Here is a 15,884-nt window from a genome sequence, read left to right as displayed (position 1 = left end):
GGATAAAGCAGTTGGATCACAGTTGAATTGCGCACGGTGGGAAAGGTCTGCACCAGACCCCCCGCACCCACTGAACACTTGGAACCAAGAGCACGAGGACCTTCCCCAGGTTGGTGTCCCGGTTTTGTTAAAAACAAGTTTCTCTTTCAGTGAATTTGCCTGTCAGCTCAAGCTTCATATCAGCTGCATTTTCCTGGAGAGCCAGATACATGTTTTGGTAAACAGAGCAATGGAATGTGAAGATATTGATAAGCATGGATGGGCATCTCGTGAGAGGGACAATGAGAAACAGGTGACCAAGAAACTGACCAACTGTGTATAACATTCCATTCACATGAATACTTCATGTAAAAGTGGGAGATCACGAGAATCTCGTCCCTTTTCCTTATGGCGACATTAGGAGAGGACCTTGCGAGTCGTCCCTGCGAACTGAGGCCAGTGACAGACTGAATCCAGCTCTGGTTGGCTGCAGAGTCCAGTCCAGGACTTTGGGTGCCGGCTCTGCAGTTGCTGGGACTTTCAAGATTGGTTTTGTATATTTTGTATTATTTTCTCTATTCTTATTAGTAGCATTAGTAAAACATGTTTAATATTTCTGACTCTCTTCTCTCTGTCCTTCTGTCCCTCCCGATCACCTGTCCTGAGTGGGAGGGGGAGAAGGAGGGGGGAGAGGGGGTTAACAATACATCTGCCAGGGTTTTATTGTCACCCCGCAATCTAAACCCTCGAGGGTTGGCTTCGGCAGTTGTGTTCCACTGCCCAGCGGTATGAACCCACCAGCCCCAATCCAGGGCTGTTTTCTCGGTCCTGATCCCACACCTTCATTCCCAGAACACGTGCTGAATCCTTCTGCTCCCAAAATCCAAGACCTGCAGCATCTTCCCCTGGTAATGGAACCGTGAAGTGTTTGGAACTGACCAGACCTACTGGCAGGGAAAGGCCAGTTCTCAGGGCTATTCTGAGGATGCTCTGGAGGAATAAGGGTAGGGATTAATCAGGGATTTCCACTCTAATGAATTTCCTCTGAAATTGTTAAAAGTGTGTATTTGAAGTAAACACCTGCTACCCTCAGGGTCACTCCTCAGGCAAATCTTCAGGCTGTCAGAGCACACACAACCCCTCGCTACTAAAAATAAATCCAAGATTAGCCCATAGCTCCAAGTGATGACTTTTTATTTTAGGAAAAAAAAAAAAAAATCCCAAAAACATTCCAGTATTGCGGTTTGTAAAATTGTCACTGTTTTCAGTAGAAACAGTTCGCAAGTCAGAACTGAAGATTGAAAACAACATTGTGCAAAATAGTACTGGCATAACTACACATAGCAGAGAGACTGGTGTACATGAAGAATTCCATTGACATTAGTTGAGCTGCTCCAGTTTCACACCAGTGTACATCACCTCAGAACGGGCCCTTTTCGCAGAACATCCCTGGAATTCCTCTGGCTTAAGAAAATCGCCTTACATGCAACAAGTAACCTATGGGGACAACATACACAAGAACAGCTCCACCAGGTATCACAGTGTCACAGAGGAAAACGTACCAGCCCGTTCCATACAAAGGCAAACCCAAAGGCAGTTGTGGACACCCCTGGACTGCTACCCTCAAAAATTGCACATTTCGACACAGGAAACCATTTAGAAGAAAGCCAAACAACATTGTTCTGTAACTATTAGTACACTGACAATTCAAGTGGATGAGGCGTCCAGAAACGTTGTGTTGTTCACTTACTAGATTTTCCAAAGAGAGCTGTTTCAAAAGCAATCTGTGTAAGAAGTGTTAACTTGCAGAATTACCGGGCTAAGTGCTCTTCTGTAATTCAGACAGACCCGTCAACACTGCGGAAGCCTCTGCAGTCAAGCACAAACCCCAGTGAAGAACTATTAAACCAGGACCACACCTGAAGTCTCTACTGATGACGTACAATGAAATCAAGCAGGCAGCACCAGGACCCCGTTGACACCTGGAGCATTCGGAGACTGTGGCGGTTCCCCCGGGGTGCAAGGCTGGAATGCCACACCACTGGTGAACGGTTCATGTTCTCTCCCCCCTTGACTTGGCACACAAAGTAACAGCGCATCCAGGTCATTCTTCTATCAGCAGGACTGATTTTCAGCATTGCTGAGCACTCACAAACTCACATCGAGAAAACATACAGGCACATGTTGCAAGAAGTGGTCATTTTGTTTAGAAATGGCTTGGAAAAGCAGTTCTGTCAGAGCGCTTTGATCACAACACCACCAGTGGTTCCAGTGCTTCTCACGACCCTCGGTTAACAAAGCTGTGCCTTCTGTTACCTTTCCTAACCTCAAACATTTCTGTTTTAATACGCACCAGCCTCTTTTGTGTCAAAGCCATGATGACATCTTTAGGTGATGACATTTGATGGAGAGCACCCACTGAAACTATGGAATTATACGGAGAAAGCACAGCCCTGACATTCGCAAGTGTTTGGATGCTTTAATGTCAAGGGTGTTTTTTGCAGGTTCTATCCATCCGGTGAGAACAAGTGACGATGACACACGAGCTTTGCCTTGGAGATCCATCTGAGTGCGCACCAGTTTGGGATGAGAACAGATCTGCCTCAAACCATTCAGATAAAAGCTGCAGGAGTGCGTGAGCTGCAGCACCGGCCTTGGTGTCTCCCCATGTGTTCTCCACCCTGCCCATTGCACAGAGAAGCTGTGAAAACATCAGCATTTCAGAGGTGGCAGGGAGAGAACAGATAAGACTCGAGCAAGGAATTATTGCTGTGCCACTGAATAAAGTTCAATAAGCAACAAGATGTTAGGCCTGAGGCAAAACAAATAAAGGTTAGTGGATATGACTTTGTTTTTCTTCTTCCCAAAAGGCTCAGCTTTGGTGTTCGCCAACAATCTCAGATTCTGAATTCCAGTAAATTCTATTTTAGAACCATCCAAAAAATAGCCCTGAGACTGAACGTATTTTTTAAGAGCTGCTGTTGCTTTATGTAAACCAAACACAGCTATCATTTACTTCCACAGTATGCATCATTTAATTTGCACTCCCTCTTTTCCTCACTTGGGATACGTATGCGCAACCAAGAATTTCTCCCAGAGACGTATGTACTGAAGCATTATCTGTTACTTTTCCAAGCACTTAAATTTGTTGCTACAGGATTACGGCACCAAGCAAGGAAAGAACAGCTGAAGCAGGTCAGACTTGAACAAACAAGTCCTCTTGTGCCTTGAGCTTTTGAAACCAGGAATCCAACAGTCTCAGCTGCCACCACAGACCTTCGTCACAACAACGACGTCCTTCCTCGTCACCGACGTACAATTTACGATTGGAGGAACACCATTTAATACATCTCAAAATCAACTGTCAGTGTCACTGCGCGCTGCCAACAGCCTTCCTGTGTGGCTGGAGGTGTAAAATACCAAGAAAACAAGAGTTGTGCATAAAACAGACCTTTAGTTTTTCTTAGTCTACGAAGTAGGGAATCAAGGAACTGACTCAGTCTAGTGCATAGTTAGGATTTACAGTATGCCAAAAGAACTCCAACTCTTTCAGTAACCGTGCTTTAGTAATGCATGGTTCGCCCCCAAAAAACTGAACATCCCACTCTAGACGCAAAAGTTTTTAAAAAGCTCTATACGCTCTCAAAGCTATTTTGAAATTGGTTTAAATACGTAATGTAACAGCTCTGCTATGGCACAAGACAGCACATAAAAAGTTTAAGGCTAATTTTCATATGCACACATGTAAAAACTGGTCTCAGAACAAGAGCTGTCATATTTCCTAAATTCTAAGTCTTTTCATAGTAAAGTAGAGCTGCCACAGCAATAGTAGACTTGCCCTGCATACAAAAAAGGCAGAATGTTGTCCTCAATGCAGTCTGTTTTTATAAAAAAAGCAAAAATCGCACACATTAACATTTGGTTTTCATCAGAGCAGCTCACTAATTCGTACAGTACATCGTCCAACAACATACAATATCAACTACCAAAGAGATGCTCAAGTAGTACAACAACAGGTGCAAAAGAAAGTCCTGGGGTAAGGAGGCCATGGCTGTTTGGGGGTCACTCTGGGATGCAAAACTAACATCAGAACGAAGTCTGGGTGAAGTCAGTGAAGTCTCAAGGCTGTAATAAAGGCTGTTTGTTAACTTTAGCCCTTTGGTTCTTAACCATCGCGTTAAGATCTCCTGATAAAGCACCAGGCAGTTTGGCATTGATGGAGAAGCTCCTTATGTGTTGCTGTTACGGAAACAGAAAATAGACTTAAGCAGTTAGTTCCTTCACCTGAGCGAGCCGATCCTCCGTGAACCCAGCCATACCAGCTTTAAACAAACCTACCCAGAGCAGTACATTTTAAGACTTCAAAGTGCACTGTAACCGTTCCATAAGAAACCAATTAATATCCACAAAAATCTAGAAAAGACTTATCAGCTGGCCAAATGACACAGATCTGATGCACAAAGTCGCTTATTATAAACTCGGTGCCTCAACAACGTCTTCAGTGTAAATCAGAGCTGCTACTTTAAAACAAGTTCTTGATTCCCATCTGCACAATCTTATCTGTTTTAATGGGAAGAGAGATAGTCAGCCCAACTCTGCTTGTTTGCTAATTTAACAGGTGTAATATTTCAATACTTTCTGGTATATTTTTCATCTGCTGAATTTTTGCATCATGTTTTAAAAAGGGGTTCATACTATGAACACAGGACTTGTGCATGCTATTGTGATTTACACTTAGTTGCCGAGTAAAGTACATTGCTATTATAGCTTATTTATGTAGGATTTAAAGGAACAGTAAATGTACATCAAAACCATTACTATTATTCGCGCAGGTATGCAAGAGGCTTTTTTTTTTCCTCCCAAGTGAAATGTTCGCAACCAAATGTAGCATATTAAGCACTGAAGAAAACTGTTCTTTTTGCAGTATCATCTTCAAATCAACGCGGTTCTGAGGGGACCTGAGTAGGCAGCTGATCCGTGGACATTACGTATATGCAAGTGAGAACTGCTCGTGTTTAACAAACCAATATTCAGACCAGAGACCGTCCACGGTGGCACTTCCTTTGAAATTACTGATTCTAACTCTGTGGAAGAGGTACAAGGTCAACTTGGTTTACAAGTTGATACAACACTGGTATTGTCGTTGCTGCAGTTTTCTGCATATCTCTATTTTATTTGCTCAAACCCAAACAACGAGTTCTGGGAACACACAAGAAACCTCGCTGAAGTTCCTGAACAGTTTCCCTTTGCAATTGTCTTCTCCTCCCATTTTCATAATTTATTATTATTTCCAAGAACCATAAACTACTGCATATCAGGGCAGACCAAGCATCAAAAAATCCTCTGTTTTACACGCCAGCCTAAGTTGCTAGTCAAAAAGGGAGAATGCGGCTGCTGCTGTGAACCTCTGTGTAACAGATACCATGCCTGACAAACCATCACCTTCAACGGACACACACAGAACACCGCTATGCCAAAAGGGAGGAAATCATGCACAGGTATTTCAGTATGATGTGGCCAGGGTCTATAATACAGTGATGAGTCACGTCAGAGAAAATTTGTACCAAGAGCAATTAATGATTCGGGTTGATTAACTCCATAAGTAGCCAAGCAAGCCTGTTAAGAGGCAAGTTGTGTATTTTCTGGAAAAAGAGAATACTGAGTAAGAGGATAACACATTTTTCTCCCCCCCCCCCCGCCCCACCCCTGCACAAAAATCCTATGGACACACAAAACGATACTGGGGCAAGTGCTTTAAAATGCAGTTTACCAGCCAATAGACCAGCACTGGTGGGAATTCTCTGAAGGAAGGAGTTTTAAGAATGTGACTTACCTGAAGCATAAACTTCTGATACAAAAAAAAATGTACACTATATACTAACACTGCTTTTTGGATAGTTTTCTGTTTTAATAGCTTCAAACTTGTCTTATTTTGTTTAGGGCTGAGGCTGTTCCGCAAGGTCACATAATCTGAGACTGCTGAAATACTTCAGCAATCCTTTGGTCCCATCAGCTATAAAATAACCAAGGAAAAAAAGAACCTCCCATACATTTAAAAAAAACCCAAAGGTCGGGGTGGAGCATCATCAGGAAAATGTCTTCTAAACACGATCTGCTATGCACCAGAAAAAGGTAAATTTTTGTTACAAAATACATGTTTTCATACAAAAGACATCTTGCAAAACCATCTGCTTGCCCCTCCCTCTGCAGATTACAATGGCAAACGGGATCAGCTGGCTGGTCTGGAGAGTTTTGTTTTAATGGAGAAAAAAGTCAAAGGACACACAGCATTACAACAACTGGTCCTTTAAATGGCAAAGGATGATGATAGTCTGTGTTTTCACCAGTGTTTAAAAAAAGAAGGAGAGAAACAGAACCGGAGTCTTCATAAGCAGAAAGTGCAACACGGCGTCAGCTGCTGCATCCTCCTGAACTTCTCAATGTGCTACCAAATGGTCAATTATACAAACAGTTCAATTATGACAGCGCCAGAAATTATCAAAACAATGCAAATAGTGTGATCACAAAGGTCGTCGACTGGTTCCAACTTTTTCCGTGTAGTTGCCCAGCAAAACATCAAGACAATCTGAATCTATCCTTCAGCTTCCTCAATAGGACCGGGTTGCTGGAGCAGAGAGGTCTGTGGTGCTGTGCTTGTCCCACGGGAGATCCTGTCTTGATCTGCGTTTGTAGACAAGGAGGCCACAGAAATGGGCTGGAACAAGCTGGGCGTCATGCTGGAGGAGACAGTCAGGCTGTGCGTAGTGCCCTTAAGTGTGAGATCCTGCGTGGGAAGAAGCGGCTTGAGGATGCTGACGAGACAGAAAGCAGAGCCACTTTTCGGAATGAAATTCACCTTGTTCTTGTCGGGGCAGTAGAAGGCTGGAATCTCATGTAATGGCTTTGGCCTAAAAATAAAATACGATAATTTAAAAATTATATCCAGTTCTGTCAATGGCAGCTACGTATCGCTGAACACGTTGCCGGAGACGAGCTGAGGTTTAAACATGAAGCGTTTCAGCTAGTCAGTAATGTGGATAGTACAGGAATGGCTCCTGTGACTGTCTCTAACCCTGCAAAGCAAATCTACTGAGTTCATCTAACTCTGCTTTAAGATAAAACTATGGGAATCTCTTTCACAGCCTCTCCTCCCTGCTGGAAAATAGCCATCAGAAATTTATATTCATTTTTGTCTTGTTGCCAGCCTTGTTCTCTAGCCTATAACCTCCCCCTCTCTTCCATGTGTTTGTAAGAGACAGACATAGGCACCTTATCTTCTTGCTGCTAGGCCAGTCTTTCAATATACTCTGGTAGGGGACATTGTCCTCTGAAAAGGAATTCTGCTCAAGACATAAGGTACGTTTCCATATTAGCTGATTCTCCAAGTGTTCAGAAAATTCAGCCACAGTTGTAAGTGTTTTTTAACAAATGAAAATCCTGTAACAAGTCACTCCTGGGGAGATTCTGATTGGACAGAAGGAGGAAATTTTTCACTATGAGAAGGATCAGCCATTGGAATAACCTCCCCAGGGAAGTGGTGGATTCCCCAATATCAGACACTAAGATTCAGCTGCATAGGGTGCTGGGCCATCTTGTCTAGACCAGGCTTTTGCCAAGAAAGGTTGGACCAGATGATCCTTGTGCTCCCTTCCAACCTGCTATTCTATGATTCTAAACTTCAGATAGAAATAATGTCAAACAAGGGCTGAGCTTTACATAGTCACACTCAAGTATTCCATGTACATGTGGCAAGTACCAGATGTGAGAAAGATTTTTGCATGAGACTGCAGGGTCTAAGAACCACCACAGTGAGGTAAAAACTTCTGTAGAAGCCTGTTTCACTCTACAGCAGGACAGTCCTATAGCTATGCAGCAAAGACATCCAAAAAGAAATGCAAATGCAAGTCAAATTACAATAGAGTATGTTCTTGGAGCAAATGAAGACTCTAATCTGTTGGCAACATAACATACACACTCTAAACCAGAGACAGGTAACGTAAGTTACTGTCACCCTTCCCATATTGCAATGGAGTGGCCACAGAGACCTCTCAAAATCCACCTACAGAGATCAGACATGGGAAATACAAAAAGGCAGCTCTAAGTTTTTTAGTTAGTACTTGTAATAGATGGCATTGTTGAGATAATATAGGCATAAAATAATTAAAACAAAATTATACTCCTTGTGTGGCAAAATGGAATTTTTAACTATAGATTAAGATTCTTGCATCCAAGTGACATAAGGATAGGAAAACACTGCAAAAAAAATAATAAAATGTAAAACTCCCAAACTATTCCCAAATGGCAAAAGCTGGCTTTTTCAGAATAATCCAAGCATCAAATAGTCAGGGTCAAACTCCCTACACTGTCACTAAAGGTTTCAAAATGACATAGAAAGAGTATTACAGCCGAAAGAGTATGGTCTTCAGAGTCTAGATGCAGCTGTCCTTGTAAAGCTGCGACATGTATGAGCTGATGCACCTGCATTACAGTTTCTCATTACCCCTGTCTGCATCTGATTCTATTTGAGTTCCTCCCCCACTATCTGCCAGGTAAGAAACCATCCTCTCAAGTTATGCTGTTTGTTTTTTTGTTTGTTTTCTAAAAAAGTCTCTCAATATTTTGATTTTAACACAAAATTCCAGCAATAAAAGACATACACATATACCAGCTTATGGTCACACAAAATAACAGCGATCAAGGTGTTAGCATAATTTTAGCGACTGGCCTAATAATTCTGATCTGAGACAAAAATCAATAAACCAGTGAGTAACTCTGAATGTTGAATGTTATTTCTTCGGTAGTAAAGATCAACTTACAAGCTTTCCTCAAAGACTTTCACCTTTTCACAGCCCTCTGGAGGTTCACGCTTGAACATGTAGCTGTTGTTGGGTTTTGGTGAGGTAGCATATTTTGGCAAGGGAGAATTATTCCCATTCTCTGTAGGAAGAGAGTATCTCATTACTTCAGTGTGTCACACTATTAAAAAAACAACAGCTATCTTTACATATCCCCCAAATTGAAACCCACGTCTTTACCAACGTTACAAAATTAAGAAACATTTTCATTCGCCTCCACATCTTCATTTGTAAATAAGCTTTCTTATCTCAACCCCTTTCCTTCTTTCTATTTCTCCTCATATCATTTTCAGGCTCCTCTGCAATCTCTGTTCATTCCTGACTACAATCTGTTTGTAACTGCAAACCTGAATCTACAGTCCTGTGCCACCACCAAAGAAATGGGCAGAAACTATATTCCTTAAAAACCAGAACAGGTTTATGTGGAATGACGAAATTCTCCCAGTGTATCTCAGAAGATTTCTGGTAAAAAAAGAATAATTAAAAAAAAACACAGTTAAACTTTTTACAGGTATAGGTATGAAATGCTGGAAGGTTGCCCATTTTGTCTAAAATAATAATAAAACACGTGACAAGCAACAGGACTAGCCTATTTTTCTGTTCCACCTGTCGCTGTACACTCATGATTCTTCAACTTGCTTAGAGTACTTGAAGAATCTATTATTTAAAAACAAAAACCTGTCTGGGAAGCACATTCTTCAGTCACATCTATGCAGCTCCAATTACAAAGCGCTACATACGTGTGCACAGAGTATTTGGAACAATTCAGAAAAAAAAGGATCACTTGCAAAGAAAAAAATGTTCTACCATTTCTCCATGGAAGTGGGAAACAAAGCCCCTCTTTTGCTACGTGCTCATGCACATAGCAACATGTTAAAGTTCAGCACTTTTGGAGTTCCACAGTACCTTTATCTCTGGAATCGGCAAGAAGATCATCTGTAGAACATGGACTTTCTTCGCTGCCTTCGTTGGAGATGGTAAGAAATGAGGCTGGAGATACGGACTGGGAGCGGCTGCTGTTGTTGCTGCTCCTGTCTGCTCCGCCGGGCGTTTGGGTATCGATGCTGCGGGTGCTGCTGCTCCGCTGCGCCAGCGGAGGTGGCGCTCGGTGCCCGTCCGGAATATCCTGAGGCTGGTCAAAATAAAAGGGATCAGATGGCTGCTCTTGTCTAATTGGCAACGTCTTTAAACGCAGTAATGCTGAGGGGTTTCACAAAACTGGTTGAAGTGGAAAATTTTATCCATTACGCAAGACTCCAACAAAAAATATAATAAGACAGGTTTGGAAACTAAGGACAACAGTTTTCAAGATTTCACAGGATGGCCCAGGCTGGAAGGGACCCTCCTGAGCTCGGCTGGTCCAAGACTGTCCAGGACTGGGTTAAGGTTTCACCATCTCCACAGACAGTGATTCCACAGCCTCTCTGGGCAACTTGCTCAAAACAGAACTAAAAAAAAATAGACTTAAAAAGTGTTTTTCTTGAGTTCAGCTCATTTTTAATTTATGCCCATTTGTTCTTGGCCTGTCACGGGGCACTAAGAGCCCAGCTCCCGCCTCTTCCCTCTGCACATCAGATACTTAGACACATTGATAAGATCCCCCTGAGCTTGCTATTCTCAAGGCCAAATAGCCCCAGGTCTCTCAGACTCTCCTCATATAAAAGATGTTCCAGGCCTGTATTTATGATACTTCATTACTGAAGTTACCTCTAAATATACCTAACAATAAAGTGAAAGTTAAAAATGGGCAAGTTTCGCTTCAACTGGGATGGGGACAGGTCAGCATGGGCAAAGATAAAGTTGCTACAAAATCTCTCAAAACAGACCTTCTGTCTTTTCTCCTGTTTTACTGAGATTTCTTATTTTATTGGAAAACTAATTACATCACACTAATTACAAAGGAAAAAGTTCAGATTCAAGCTTTTCTTTTTGCTTTCCAAGAGACTTTACAGCTATCTTTACTAAAGAAAGCCAAACTAATTCCAGGCAAATTTAAATCAAAATGCAAAATAAAGCTTATGACTTAAAAACCTCAAAGCAAACCCAACATAATTACAGAAAGCAACCATTGTGGCAGATACATACAACAAGCTGCTCCTCTTTGTCTCCAGTCTCCTTAATGATTATCTCAATCTCCTGATTCAGTCCTTCTACACTGTTTCGGAATCGTGATCCCGTTGATTTGGTAATAGGTATCACAGGAACAAGAGCACTCTTTGGGATAGAGGCCTGAAGAACCAGAGACAAGGAGAAAACAATGTAGATTTACTTAAAAAACACAATTATTTCGACTCAAAAGCGAACCTTTAAACAGAACACATCTACACCGCGATATCAAGGATTGACATGAACCTATAGGATTTGTGTTGTTAAAATGGATGCCTTAAATGAAGACACAGACACCCTGAATTTTGTTTCAGATCTTATTTCTAGCAGGAAAAGCTTTCAACAATCCAGTCTCAAAACCTCCCTTGATATGGTCTGTCTCCAGCTCAATATTGTTTTACAAGTGAAAATATAACAGTCAACACTTCAACGTGTGTAACTTTGAGGCCTTTAAAATACAGGGTGTTTCAAAAAGATGGACCTCTGTCTGCATCTGCATCTGATTTCAAAGCAGTATAACAACAAATCGGGTCCATCTTTTCGAAACACCCTGTACATTCAACATTCTTTCTGAAGTGAGCTGTACCACGATTTCACTTCCTTCACTTGTAATTTCATTAACACTGTATTTTAATGGAAGTCTGCTGTCACCTACAGTAACATGACACACGCAGAAGGAAAATTATTCCAAAAATGCAAGATTGCAGTATGCCAGATAGGAAGACCAACTTAGTAACTATATTAAGCCAGGAAAGAAGACTGACAAAACAATTTAGGAAGACTTCCACAGAAAGAATAAAATCTCAAACCCAAATGTTAACACATCGTTGCTTCAAAATGAAGATTTTAAAAGCCCAGCATTTCAAGGTATGCACGAAAACACCATTTGCAGAAGAGATGTTACTGAAGTTTTCCAAAGTGCCTCTTGGTGCACCTTGATTTCTCAAGGTTCCCCATCTTCTCCATTAGCATCCTCCCCCATTAAAAAATAATCACGCCTCCAGAAGGTTAGAAGATTCTGCCCTAAAGCTCAACACAAACTCTTGGTGATTATGCAGTTGGTCTCAATATTAGTGGTTGCTTTGGCTCAATCGATTGGTAAGAGATTAAGGACACATGCTTGCCAGGAAAGCAAAAGAAAGGGGCTTCTGCTTCATAATGTGAAGCAGCAGCGTAACATCGGCCAAGCACACTGAGGTAAAAAGATTATTCTGAAAGACCTAATCCATTTATTCTTCTGTCTGGCTTCAGCTCTGGCCTCAACTCTGGTTTCTCCATTACATTAGTACTGAGAATAAAGGCAGCTCCCATTTGTTTGAGTCCTGTTTAAAGATTTAGTACCGTGTAATTAATTAAAAATACGACGTCCTCAGAAGCATCCTGAGATCACCCGAGGAGGCTACGACCTTTCTGCAAACCCCTCCTCCGTTAACGAGGCAGAATGGGGCCTTTCCAGCATCGTGGAAAAATAGACAAACACAAAATATTAAATTGCTCTGGAAAAAAAACAGTATTCAGCAGCAAGGACTTGACCAAGCTCTTCACCAACTATTTCCTGATCCTGAATAGAGGAACAGGAATAGCTAACAAGCTTATTCCATAGAGATTTCTTTCTCAAACAAAAATCATGGAGGAAAGAAGCACAACTAAACTACCAGTTGGAGGCTTTGGTGGTAAGAACCTTGACATTTTTGGTATAACTCATTTGTGGCAAAGCTTTGGTGTTTATTAGTAAGGAAGAAGGGAGGAAATAAAACCACTGGAATCACTTAGTTTTAACTAGAAGAGTAAGCCATTTCCAACACGTTAAGCAGAGTTCACGTGGTCTCTGTGAAGGGACTACTGAGGCAATTTCCTAAAACATTTTCTCCGCCTTGTCAGGAATTCAACTCCTTGAGCTCCGAAATCTTCGTATGACCCTCTAGAGTTCACAACTGCAAGTTTCCATCAAGTTGGGAACATTAAAAACAAAAAAAAACAAACCAGCAACTAAATATTCTAGTCACTAACTGCAAGTGTTTCCACACAGTCATCCCCACAAATCCTGAAGGAGCTGAGCTGCTGCCAGAATTCGAGTTTAGCAGTTCCCTAGAAAGGAATGAGAAAGCCTTGGAACATTGCCTTGATGCCTACAGTTATAGATTTCCACTCTTAGAAGCCACCTCTAAATGCCATTAATCTAAACCCTTCACTTACTCCTTTTGAATCCTTCTGTAACTTCTGCCCTTTGCAAGCAGTCCAACATAGCTGGCACATTATTTACCAAGAAAAACAATAGTTTGCTTTGTAATACAATGCTGGAAAAGCTGCTTTGCCTCAGTTTATATTTTATAGTCTGTTTCACAAGCCCCAAACCTAATTATGTTGTGCAATACTTTATTCTCATACTCTAGAATGTGGCAGAATGCAAGAGGCCTCCATACTAGAAGAAAAATTTCATTAACATGATAATAAAGTAATTATGCTGCAAAAAAATTCATATATATATAAGGGGTCGGGGGCATTTTTCAGAGTTCCCTTTCAAAATTAAAACCCACTAAGATTGCCCAAGTTTAAGTGACAATAGCATTGCATTCAGAAACCTACAGGTTTGTAAATACCAAGCCAGGCCTGCTAGACTGCATGGAATTCTGAAGGGCCTACACCAACAATTCCTCAGAACCCCTTTTTATTTTGGTTTAAACACCTCAGTTGGCCAAAAGTACAGAACGAATCTTCAAACAAGCTCTACAAATGCGGGTAAAATACCTGCATTGAGGATTTTGACCTGCCTTTTGGTTTTTTTCTCTAAATGTGTCTCATCAATCTTCATAAACTTTCTCCAAAACCCCTAGAAAGGGATTGGGTCATTAATTTGTCTTTCTTCTTTCATCATTTCGGACTGTTCTACAGCAGTATGCTACACTGCACCCATACTTTCGTAAAGCAGATCAAAATGCAGAATGTAAAGCTTGTTTCAAATTCAAACTGTTCTTCTGCTATATAGAAGAGGAGGAAGAAACTGTTTCTGTTTCAAGATTAAAAGAATCCGAAGAATTCCTAAATTGTTATGTCAGAAAAATGGAATTCTAAATAAAATCCTAAATACAACACTTGTAGTAGCACTGAATTCAAACTAATAACAGTCTGAATTCAAGAGCCACTTATCTCCTGGAAATTCATGACTCCTGATTAAATGAACCACGGCAGAGATAAGTCAGGGTCTGAGACAAAAGATGCTACTGATGTGTATACAAAGTTAAGAAGAATAGTGCAGGAGAAATTCAAAACACTGTTCTGCTTTCCTATTTCCTGTCTTGCAGTAGAACAGATTCACTCGGGCACCCGAATTCCAGCTCTGAAAGAGCAGATTTCCAGAGAAGCTTTACAGCTGAAGTACTTTCTCAATTCACAACACTGACGGTTCCAGTTTCTTTCAGCTACATTGACTTGCAAGGCAGTTGTGAGGGGTTGTTCTTTTTGCAACTGTTTTAAAAATTGTGTGTATATCCTAAATATACATTCATGAGATATCAGTAGGAAAAAAATAGTTTTCTTCTGAAAAAATGACCAAACTTTCCTATTGGTTTTCTTAAAGTTACTCAAGCAGAACAGACTTGAAAAAAAAAAAATCTGTGCTTCTCAAAGCCTGTAATTTTTTCCACCTGCTACCAATTGAGCTAAAAATACTACTTCTCTGTGAACCTGACCTCATTAACACTCTTGAGATAAAACTAAAACTGCACACAGAACATGAGGCGGCCTAACCATCGCAATTTTTGAAGCGATTGCTACTCCAAGTCTCAGGGATTGATAAATGACATGAAGAACAAAACAAACTATTACAAAGGCTGACTGAAGCCATCAAGACTATAAACACATTAGTAGAGTACATAAAAATCCCACTCAATAGCCCTTTGTCAGGTAAGCTCCCTAAATCAGTTCATCATAGGATAAGACACATGTTCTTGTCAAGACACAATTTTTTGAAAGCAAGAGTTCAAAGCCAACCTGGGCAGCTACCAAAAGATACAGGACCCCATACACTCGAGTAAGTCAAAGGAAACGGATGTGTTTCACACAATTCACCTATAGCTACAACATATTTAGTAGTATGTGGTACTTCTAAGTTCCCTTTAAGACAAATCACAATCCTAAAAGGAGTTAAAGGTACTATTAGCTACCCAATATGTCCAAAAAGCACCCAGCCTTACCTGACTGTGGTTAATTGCTGCATGGTTACCATGAAATGGAGACTGTCTTTCTTTATCACGATGATGCCTACTGCTGTGTTTGCTTCTCTGCAAGTGTTGACGCAATTTCGCAATCTAATAAAGGAAAAACTCATGTTAGATTTCACCAGGTATATTCAGGGACACACACAGTTTCACCAATTTATTCCACCACTTTGTTGAAATTCTTCGCTACCACACCACTCATAATTATTGGCAGCACTAAATTAGACTCAAGTTCTTGCAAACCTAACACGTCAGCTACCATTGCAGCTGAAGGCCAGAAGACACCTCGGGAGGTTTAATGAAAGAACTTAAAATACATGAATTTTGAAAGCAATTTGCTCCCTGCTATATTTCCTCCTTTGATTAAGAACATCACCTGCATTTGACGCTTTCTTTCCCACACATTCAGATTAAGAATTTTAGTAGTCCTACATTTTTATATGAAAAGAAGTAGCTCTTCATTTGGTATGATTATTTTTTTACCAAGTCCACAACCTGTATAATAAAACAAAGCAGTACAACATTCATGTCTTCCCGAAAACTCCCAGTAGCCGTGCACACCAGTAAAAAGGTATCTCAAATAATAGTGTTTCCGACCTCCTTGAGTTGTTCATTGCTGCCCCATGAGGATGAACGTTTGTGTGAGCTTCTCTTCTTTTCTAAATATTCTTCAGCCCAGGCACTTTCTGTCTGCAGCAAGAAGATTACAGGATTAATCTTAAAAAGG

General features: G+C 41.0%; 1 protein-coding gene across 1 annotated transcript in view; it reads right to left on the bottom strand.

Moving 5' to 3' along the window:
* Positions 1–1,156: 1,156 nt before the first annotated feature.
* FAM117B (family with sequence similarity 117 member B) overlaps positions 1,157–15,884 on the bottom strand; it is a 28,904-nt gene continuing 14,176 nt past the window's right edge. Inside the window, exons 3-8 of the mRNA XM_082055361.1 lie at positions 15,755–15,847; positions 15,134–15,247; positions 10,920–11,063; positions 9,741–9,966; positions 8,796–8,916; positions 1,157–6,887 (exon numbers count right to left, since the gene is read on the bottom strand). Of these exons, the coding sequence (XP_081911487.1) occupies positions 6,572–6,887; positions 8,796–8,916; positions 9,741–9,966; positions 10,920–11,063; positions 15,134–15,247; positions 15,755–15,847 (1,014 nt within the window). The 3' untranslated portion in view covers positions 1,157–6,571. The remainder of the gene's footprint in view (positions 6,888–8,795; positions 8,917–9,740; positions 9,967–10,919; positions 11,064–15,133; positions 15,248–15,754; positions 15,848–15,884) is intronic.

The sequence above is a fragment of the Streptopelia decaocto genome (assembly GCF_964273445.1).
Source record: "Streptopelia decaocto genome assembly, chromosome: 6".
NCBI lineage: Eukaryota > Metazoa > Chordata > Aves > Columbiformes > Columbidae > Streptopelia > Streptopelia decaocto.
This window is presented reverse-complemented; position numbering and strand designations above follow the sequence as displayed.